General features: G+C 56.1%; 1 protein-coding gene across 2 annotated transcripts; it reads left to right on the top strand.

Annotated features, from left to right (window-relative positions):
• The first annotated feature begins 6 nt into the window (after positions 1 to 6).
• On the top strand, positions 7 to 9048 carry KLF11 (Kruppel like factor 11). Of its 2 annotated transcripts, none has more exons than XM_029938316.1 (4): positions 7 to 178; positions 2158 to 2427; positions 3634 to 4555; positions 6499 to 9048. In XM_029938316.1, the coding sequence occupies exons 1-4, from the start codon at positions 137 to 139 to the stop codon at positions 6777 to 6779; spliced, it is 1515 nt and encodes a 504-aa protein (XP_029794176.1). In that variant the 5' UTR covers positions 7 to 136; the 3' UTR covers positions 6780 to 9048. The 2 variants fall into 2 exon arrangements, with proteins under 2 accessions (XP_029794176.1, XP_029794177.1); XM_029938317.1 differs by lacking the exon at positions 6499 to 9048 and adding an exon at positions 5336 to 5721.
• Positions 9049 to 10124: the final 1076 nt, after the last annotated feature.

The following is a 10124-nucleotide window of genomic DNA, read 5'->3' as shown; positions in this document are numbered from 1 at the left end:
GAGCGGCGCGGGCGGGCGGAGGCTCGCGCCGGCCGCAGGAGCTCCGGTCGCCGCCACTCGCGGCGCACGTGCGACTGCTGCCGTGCGCTGAGCTCCCGCCCCGCGGCTGCTTTGTTGCCTCTGGGCCGCCGGCACCATGCACACGCCGGGCTCTGTGGGTTCGGGCGACGCGCATGCGGTGAGTGAGCGCCCATCCGAGTGAAGGGCGAGGCGGGGACGTGCCGCCCGTGCGGGGCCGGGGTGTGGAGAAGGGCGGGGACGCATGGGGCCTTGCCGCAACCGCACGTTTAGGGGCCAGAGCGGGCTCAGGAGCTAGGAGGGGCAGCAGCGGTGCAGGGACGCGGCGGGTGGCGCGGGGGCGTGCGCCCCGCGCCCCCTACGCGTAGCTTTGTCTGGAGTATTCGGAGCGAACCCTGCTTTGCCGCGTCCCCGCGCGGGGCTATTTCCAGCCATGACGTCACCAGGCCCTGTGAGGAGGCGGCCGCTGGGCGGGGCGCTGCCGGCGGGAACGCGACACGCGGCCGGCGGGGGTCCGGCGAGCGGATGATGGAAAGGGAGAGGGGGCCAGATAAAAACTGGCGGGAAGGTGGCAAGCCGGCGGGTGGGGCGGGCAGGATTGGGGGTGGGGCAAAGGCTGGCGGGAAGCCGGCAGGCTGTGGGCGACGTAGAGGGCGGGATAAAGCTGGAGGGAAGGCGGGGCAGGGGAGAGGCAGAGCTGGAGGGAAGGCGGTACGTAGGGAGCTGGGCAAAGCTGGCTTGAAGACCGCTCGTGGTGGGTGGAGGTAGGGGGAGAGGCAAAGCTGATCGGAGGGCAGTACCTAGGGGATTGGAGCAAATTCACAAATTCACCTGAAGACCCCATGCAGTGGGCGGGGGGGGTAGGGGCGGGGTCAAGCTGGCCTGAAGACCACATGCGGTGGGCGGGGCAAACTTGGACGGAAGGCGGCACGTAGGGGGCGGGGCAAAACTGGCCTGAAGACTACATGCGGTGGGTGGGGTAGAGGGCGGGGTAAAGCTGATAGGGAGGCGGGGCAAAGCTGGCCTGATGACCAGAGGCGGTGGGTGGGGGATAGAGGGCGCGGAAGAAGGCGGTGTGGGGGAGGTGAAGTGAGGTTCTTGTTTCCTCAGCCTTGGCCACCTCGTGTTCGAGCTTGAAGGCGGCTAGAATCTTGGTCGTCGAGACTCGAGGACCCTGAGGGCCTGAGACAGAGGTCTGGGTGCACTGCACCCCTCTGTTCCTGCCGCTCTCAGCCCCATGTCCGTGATCTCATGGTTCTGAGGACCCAGTGGTCAGAAGCTGGGCCAGAGGCCGTCACACTGCTGGCGTGCTCTGGGGGGACCTGGCGGGACAGAAGGATTTGATGCTTAGGCAAGCTGAGTGGAAACGTGTATCTTTGTAGATTGAAAGGGTCTTTACGAAGGGTTCAGTTGATTCCGGTTGCTTCCGTCCCCCCTTCCTGCTTAGAAAGACCAATGTGACACGCAGGAAAGACGTCCATCTCCTGGGTTGCAGTAGATTTTTAAGATTCGTCTTCCTCTCTCCTGCCTAGCCTTGTGCTATTAAGGAGAGGCCGAGTGTTCCCGAGTGTGGGGGACCCGGCCCCACCAGCATGGGCTCCGCCTTGCCGGCACACATGGCGTTCGCCCCGGCAAGTTCTGCCTGTGGAGTGCCCTGACTTTGGAAGGCTGTGCTCAGGGCTTCAGAGAGTTGCGGGGAAACCCGCCTTGCAGGGACGCTTTTCAGGTGGCTGAGACATCAGGTGGCTGGGACAACCAGGAAGAGCCACGTTTCCTCTGAGTCAGCATCAGTTTCTCCCTCCCGGGGGCTGACACTTGTGGAATTAAAGCCTTACTGGGCATTTACTGCAGGAAGACATGAACTTAGCTTTCTTTTTTTCTTTCAGAATCAGGGTTTTCTGTGGAAACTGCTTGCCAGCCAAGTCCAGTGGTCTGCACTCTTCAGAATGTTGGCTTAAAAGTTAAATTGGCGTGAATGTTCCATTGACCTATTTTCCTACAGAAGTGGGGTTTGTGTGTGGGGTCACATGTGTGTTATGTGCATAGTGCAGGCGCTTGGGGTGCGTATCCACGTGGCCATCAGGGTCGCCCTCTCTGCTTCCTCCGGACTGAGAAGCCATTGTGTTGTGTTGCCTTTAGGTTGACATCATGGACATCTGTGAGTCGATCCTCGAGAGGAAGCGGCATGATAGCGAAAGGTCCACGTGCAGTGTCTTGGAGCAGAATGACATTGAGGCCGTCGAGGCCCTTGTCTGCATGAGTGCCTGGGGTCAAAGATCCCAGAAAGGGGAGCTATTAAAGATGAGACCCCTCACACCTGTCTCTGACCCTGGGGATGTCACTGCCATGGTGCATGTTGACACAGCCACACCGGAGCTACCAAAGGACTTCGATTCTTTATCGACTCTGGTAAGAAGCAGGGAGAAGAGCGTTTTGTGTGGTGACTAGACCTTGTTACATAAACGTGTTGAAGCGCTTGTGGGAGCCTCGTTGGGATGCTGGCGGTGAAGGGTGTGAGCTCTGTGGGTCCTCGGGGTGAAAACTCTTATTGCCTGAAAATACACTCTTTCCGTTAATAGGCCACAGCTTACAGCTCCAGGGTCACGGTGTTCGTAAGACGGTGTCTGCAGATGGATGTGAGGAAGTGAAACGTCCTCACTTCCCTCGGGAATTGCAGAGTGGGGGCTTAGTTTCCCCCCGGATGACCCGGTCTGGGTCAGGAAACGCTGGTGGCAGCTGGAAACCACCTGTGTTGGTACCAGCTGTTGTTAGCTGGGTTCAGACTCTGGCCTCTGCCTGCCCGGAGCGACCCAGGTCCTACCGGCTCCGCCGTCGGGTGCCATCGGGCAGGGTTTCTGCCTGTGTTGCCGTACCCCGCTGGAGCTGCGGGGCTGCTGGGGCAGATTGCTTCAGCTCGGAGAGGTGCTGACAGAGGTGCGGGACCAGAATCTCGGGGCGCTGCGCTGGAAGGAGAACGTGGCAGGCCGACCCCCGGAGAGGCAGACGGGACCCATGGGCGGCGGGGAGGATTCTGCAGAGTGGGCCAGAGCCCCCTCGTGGGGTTGCTCACCCCTGGGCTCTGCTGCAGGGAGGCTGACAGGAGTGACAAGGGTCGGGTGCTGCGAGAGGCGGCGTTCAGGCAGGGCCACTGCAGAGCGTGGCCTGCGGGGGACCGTTCCTGCACTTTTACCTTGTGTCCAGCAGGCACTGGATGCGTGCGTGTGACATGGCTAATGCTGGGGTGTTGTGCATTTTTTTTTAAATGCAGAATCAAAAATTATTTTGAAAATCTCTTATTTTGAACATAAATTTGTTTCCTCTGTGGTCCTGATAGTTAAATTGCTTATTTCAGTAGCCATGCAAGGCCAGGGGTGGCACTGACGTTCTTAAAACTAAGCAGATTGATTGCTTTGGGAGAGGTCAGGGAAGGGGGAGTAGCCTAGAACATGAAATAGCTCACGTAGCCATGGAAGCCACATGATGCCGTTGGGAGCAGGCTTAGATGAGTCTTTTCTAGATGCTTTTAAAGGTATTGGGGGGCAGCGTGATCCAAGTACGTCCCCTTGAAAATGTAACCAAGACAACCTTTTCACACAGTCCTTTTTTTTTTTTAAGTGCATGACTCCTCCTCAGAGCCCTGATCTCATTGAGCCATCGACAGGGACACTTGTTCCTTCCCAAGTAACTGAGTCCAAAGCATGCACGGTCCTGGCCAGCCCGCCAGCCTCCGCTGGGGCAGTGCCGAGCGGGAAGGCGGAGCCCCTGGAGCCAGCCCCCAGCCCCTCCTGCGGGCCCATGGTGACGAGTGTCAGCCCCCACACTGGGGGGAGTCCGCCTCCTGGCCACATTCCTGCCGCCCAGATTCGAGAGCGCCAGCCTTCCGTCCGAGGGGGAGAAGCACCGTTCCTGGGCCGGCTCGGAGCTCTGCTGGCCGCGCAGCTCGCCGACCGTCTACCGGGCGCCGACTCCCCGTCCTGTCAGCCTTGCGTGGACAAGTCTGGTGGCCTGATCCCCGCCGACAGAGGCCAGCAGGCAGGGTGGCCTGTCGCAGTTCAAACCTGCTCACCAAAGAATTATGAAAGTGACTTGCCGAGGAAAGCCACCCCTGTGATTTCTGTCCCCGTCCCCAGTTCCCCCGTCTTTTGCCAAATGATCCCTGTGACTGGACAGAGTGGCGCGTTTCCGGCTTTTTTGAAGTCCCCTCCGCAGCTGTCCGCGGGGACCGTGAAGCCCATCCTGCCGCATGCTGCTCCGGCGGCCCGGCCTGTGTTCGTGGGGCCGCCCGTGCCCCAGGGAGCCCTGATGCTGGTCCTGCCCCCCGGGGCCCTGCCCCCGCCCGCCTCCCCCTGCGGGGCGGCCGCGGGCGGCCCCAGGCTCCTGCCCCTGGCCCCCGCCCCAGTGTTCATCACGGCCGGCCAGAGCTGCACCCCTCAGGTAGACTTTTCCCGAAGGAGGAACTATGTTTGCAGCGTCCCGGGCTGCCGGAAAACCTACTTCAAAAGTTCCCACCTCAAGGCCCATCTCCGCACTCACACAGGTGAGTCCCGCGCGGTAGGTGCGGGAAGGCCGGGTCCTGGGGTCGGGACGCGCGGAGCCTTCCTCCCGTGGGAGGGCCTCGTGAAAACCACCGGAAAGGGTGGCAGTCTGGCCTTTTTTCCTCTGGTCCTGAGAAACCCTCAGGGTCTGGTAGGGATTGGGGTTACCGGTGGTGTAACCGTCATTGGTTTTTCTGGAACTTGCCATCTGCTCACCCCTGAACATAGAGTGTACAGTTCTGGGATTGTGGTTCTTTGTTAGGTTTTTAAGGTGACGCTTGTACCGCTCCTCTCTCTTCCCGTTGGCAGGAGACACGCCTCAGTCTGCGTGTCAGCGTTGTAGAAACCATGGGTTTCCCATTCAGTAAACATCAGTATGACTTATTTTGGTTCACTCCAGGGGAAGGTCTGTCTAAAGTCTGGGAACGCTTGAATCCAAAAATATGTGAACTTGAAGTTTTCTTATTCAGGGGAGTATATATTGTTTCAGACAAATGCCAAGCTATGCTGATTTAGTGACCTCTTTATTAGCACACCAGCTTGGTCCCGTAGAAATTTTGGCAATGAGGGAAGTGTTCTCTGTCCAGTTAAGGTAGCCACCAGCTACGTGCGCTTGAAATGCAGACAGTGTGACCAAGGAGGTACATTTGTCATTAAGCTGCCTGGGGTTGTTGGTGACCACGTTTAACTGAGGTCTGAGAGCTGCCCGCTGGGTTGGAGTGTCTCTGACGCTCGCTGGCCCCCCGGTTTCCTGAGTTACTGTTCTGCTGTTTTGTTTATAGGGCTCCTGTGGTTGAAGAGTCTGCTTGGCAAACTCCCCTTTCAGAGGGTCCCACTCCACCAACTGTGAGTGCAGTGACAGGTCATGCAGGGTCTCAGCGTAAAGTATAAACTCTTGATCAGGGACCCCCCCTTTCCAGAGTCGGAATGTCTGCTGATGGCTTGTAGGGTACAGCGGAGAGGAGGCTGAACCGCAGGGGTGATGATTGTACGTCCTCCACAGCGCATTTCAGGCCGCTGGTTTCTAGCTGGCACGTCAGAGCCTGCGGGGCGGCAGCCCGCTCGGCCCGACGCGGCAGAGTCAGGGTTCAGGCGTGACGGTCATGGCTGCATCGCAGGGAATGGGTGCCTCTTAGGGCTCTGCTTTTCAGGGAAGGAATTCTTTCAAGAATCTTCCCCCTACCCCAAGCTGTGACTATGAAAGATTTGTTTTTATTTCACAATATCTTTGAGGGCGCCTGCGTGGCTCAGTCGCTTGAGCTTCTGACTCTTGATTTCAAGCTCAGGTTATGCTACTGTGGTTTATGGGTTCAAGCCCCATGGCAGGCTCACGCTGCTGACAGTGTGGAGCCTGCTTGGGACACTCTCTCTCTCTCTCTCTCTCTCTCTTTCTCTCCTTCTCTCTCTGCCTCTTCCCCTCTTCTCCCTCCCTCTCTCTCTCCCTCTCTCAAAATAAACTTGAAAAAAAATATTTTTTGAACTGTGAGATTAGTTTGACATCTTTGGGCCCTGACATATATGTTACATATTTGGGGCGTGGTAAAAAGAAATGGATCCTGGAGGCTTTCTTGTCATTTGAGTAACTCAGTACATTCAGTTTGGATACCTGGGTGGCTCAGCCGGTTAAGCTTCCGACTTTGGCTCAGGTCATGATCTTACGGTTCCTGGGTTCCAGCCTCGCGTCGGACTCTGCTGACGGCCCGGAGCCTGGAGCCCGCTTTGGATTCTGTCTCCCTCTCTCTGCCCCTCCCCCGCTCGTGCTCTGTCTTTCTCTGTCTCAAAAATAAGATACAAAAAAGTAAAAAAAGAATAACTCAGTACCAGCGTACCAGGACACTACTTGCTTAGATTTCGCCGAACAGAGCTCAAGAGTGACATGCGTTAGTGTCCAGCACGGTGCCGAGGACTTAGTCTCTTCTCTGACGCGCGTCTTCCTGCCTCGTAGGCGAGAAGCCCTTCAGCTGCAGCTGGGACGGCTGCGACAGGAAGTTCGCCCGCTCCGACGAGCTCTCCCGCCACCGCCGCACCCACACCGGGGAGAAGAGGTTCGCGTGCGCCGCCTGCGACCGGCGCTTCATGCGCAGCGACCACCTGGCGAAGCACGCGCGGCGCCACGTGACGGCGCGGAGGGCGCCCGGCTGGCAGGCCGAGGTTGGGCCCCTGAACCGGGTCGCCCCTGCCGGGAAGTGTGGGGGCCCCCCGGCGACCCCGCCGGCCTCCGCCTGAAAGAGCACCTTTCAGGAACCGAACTGGTGGCTTTCTCTTCAAAAGAAACTGGTCTTGGGGGGCCGGGAGAAAGTGGGGGGCTGGTTCTGACGCAAGTATGGTAGCTTTTCCTGTCTCGGTCGGGACCCTGTTCGGTATCTTTCGTAGTTTCAGAAGTTTGGGTTTTTTTGGTTTTTTATTTTTTTGAGGAAATGGAAGAAAATTTAAGCATCTGAATCACCAGCATTCAAATAGACATTTTGGCAATAAAACGTACACAATCTGGGTTTTTACAGCCTTTCTATTCACATTTTGTAGAAATGAGACAGGGTATTAATTTTTATACTGTTTTGTATTAAAATATTTATATTCTTGGTGTTCAAATCGCCACTTTCCAGATAGGTGATTTTACAGTCTTTTCAGCGTTCAACAATGTTCTTCGTAATAACTCTGCTTTGAGTAAATTTGGCACATTATTCAGTGACAAAAAGAAATGACAAGTGTACAGTCAGCCCCTTCAGATCTAAGAATGGGTACAAATCAGAGCTAGCCGAATAGGGGCTTCGTAAGGGGGGGGGGGGGATTTGCATTTGGCTTTTCACGGCGTTTTCAAGGGAAAGTCCAGGCAACCATTCCTTGACGGCTTGTAGCCCAAGGAAGTCGAATTTTGGTGAAGTAGAACTAGTCATTTCTCTGTGTCCACGGTGTGACCTGTGAAGGGTGTATCCCAGAGAATGACTTGGAATTCCTGATGGATGCCCGGTGACCAGGGAGCCGCTGTCGGATCTGAGCTCTGTGGTTTCGGGGGCCGTGGCTCTGCCGAGAGCAGACTGCTTAGTAGCCCGTTGGTACCTCGGACACCGGAAGGCACGTAGGCACCCGCACCCGACCACTTTGGTAATGGTCAGCTGACTTCTTTTGCTGTGGCCTTATTTGTAGTGTTTTGTAGGTGGAGTAACTTCTTAGAGAGGAAGAAAATGTCCTTATCGGCTGGAGGAACTTTCCACCAAAGTTCAGTGTATCTGAGGGCAAGCGTTCCTTTAATTATTACGGACTCCAGGAAACGCGACTTCCGCCCAACGGCAGTCCCGCTGCCCAGCTTCCTTGGTTCCTTGCATGTGAAGGAAATTGATCAAGCGGAATTACTCCGAATGGGGTATTTCACAGTCCGCTGAGAGAGCGAGAGCCACGGAGCACTTGGAATCCGTGTGATCTCAAGTCCTAGTTATCCGGAGACCGGGGCCCTGCTATCCCGGGAAGCCACGGAGATTGCTTTTGTTGGACGGTGTCCAGAATCCGGGCAACAGGGGGCGCGCAAGGGACAGACGAATGTGGCCCTGCGTCGTGAGCCAGGGAACGGGTTTTACTGTGCTGTGCGTGCTTAGACCTTGCCTTTGTGTCTTAGTTATATTGGCATTTACTTTCATCAGAATGATGGTAAGGTGGGATGTGACATAAATACAGTCAGGTTTTCTGTTCGAGTCCTTTTAGTGTGATAACCGTCACCTGGTCACTCCCTGTATGTTAACTTGATAGCCCGAAAATTGCCCTCTAGTATCAACTGCTAACTGGCACACACGTCTGAGCACTGGCTGTTACGTTTGGATGGCTTTCTCGTTTTTGTACACCTGTGTTCAGTATTCCTGCCGGGTGCAAGAGAACCGTAATTAACTGTATTGTAGCTCCAGTTTCCCCCCCTACCCCCCATCTTTTTTCTCTCCTGCTTACATCTTAAATCAGCATAAACATTTCTGATGTATGTCGTAAATGGCATTAAATTTGTATATTCTTAATTATGCAAAGTGACGAAGTCTTAGTGTTGAGAATACGAGGTCTTTGAGAATTGGATCGCTCGTCGCATTAAACTGCATTCTCTGGGCAGCGTTGTTCCTGAAGAGTAGATGTGTTAAAACGGTTTTGGTTTCTACTTCCATTTCCTGATTCGATTTAGAAATGCCTTCTGTGAACTCTCCCCTCTGTTGACTGAAAGACTGTAAATGAGGAGAGTTTCCATCTGGAAAACCCTATCCTGAGAACCAGAACCTTGTGTTACGTCCGCCGGAAGCGGAGCTCGTGCGGCGGCCCCCCTCCCCCACCCTGTGCACTTTATTGCCTGAGCAATTTTGCTTGATCTTTTTTGACTTTGAGCCTTCTGTAGTTTCAATAATAAAATTTTCAATGTTTTGGAATTACGTTTTATGTAACAGACCTGGATTTCTTATTTAAATGAACGTGTGATGTAGCTTTTTTCTTTGAATCCTATAAAACTTTTTTGATTTGCAAAACTGGACTCGTGTCCTGTGTCATTTAGCTGCACCAGGAGATACCCAGGGTCTTCCTGGGAAGGAGTCTACAGAACCCGTTACACGTTGACCCCACCTGACCCTGCCGTCGGCTCAGGTTCTGTTCTGCCCCCACCGCACCCTGTGGGTTCCTCGGAGGATTCTTTACAAAGGACGTGAGCAAAGAAGTTGTGTCTGTGCACCCCGCCCCCCATCCCCGGTCCCTCTGGCCTGGCTTCGGCGGGTGAGACCCCGAGAGCCGTGGAGCCCCTCCCGCCCAGACTCTAGGAGTGTACCGCAGAGCCGCGGTCTTCCCTCCTGCCGTCGGGGTGTGTTGGGTCTTGAGCCCACTCCAGCTGGGGCTCGCGTCCACACCTCACTAGAAGAACAGAGACATCCCCGGGCCTGGGCCTCAGCCTTCACACTGGTCTCCAGCGGCGCCAGGCAGGCCACACTCCTGCTCCCTCGTGCTGTGTGGTCTGCTCCTCCCCGTACCCCTCCTCGCCCTGCCCCCCTCGCCACCCCCCCCCCACAGCCATGTCATCTCTTCCAATCTCGTGACTTGGGAATCACCTCTCTACCTTAGAGACTCCCGTGTGGGTCTCTGTCCTCCGCGCCTCTCCCCCCGAGCATCAGGATTCCCATGTCCAGCTGTCCACACGACGTGTGTCCCATCAGCATCTCAAACTTGGAATGACCAAGCTCTTCAGCCCCCCGCGCTTTTCTCACCGTCGACCCCACTGTCTTTAAAAAGCACGGTGAGTCCATCCTTCTGGCCTCCCAGCGTAAAACCTTGGAGTCACCTGCCGCCTTTCTCTCTGCACGCGCCATCTGTCACAGGCCTATTGACTCTGCCTTCCAAAGCTGACCATCCTGGGATACGATTCAGTGGGCCACGCCGCTCCTGGCCGTGTGTGTGTGTGTGTGTGTGTGTGTGTGTGTGCGCGCGCGTGCACGTGCGTGTGCAGGCGGGGGCGTGTGAAGGGTGGGGGGTCAGCGATGATGATAACGGGCCTTGCATCCAGCAATTCTGCCGTCCGCCTCGGAAAGCGTCTCCCAACTCCAAACCCCTTTGTTTCCAGGG

Source organism: Suricata suricatta, chromosome 4, assembly GCF_006229205.1.
Source record: "Suricata suricatta isolate VVHF042 chromosome 4, meerkat_22Aug2017_6uvM2_HiC, whole genome shotgun sequence".
Classification (NCBI taxonomy): domain Eukaryota; kingdom Metazoa; phylum Chordata; class Mammalia; order Carnivora; family Herpestidae; genus Suricata; species Suricata suricatta.
This window is presented reverse-complemented; position numbering and strand designations above follow the sequence as displayed.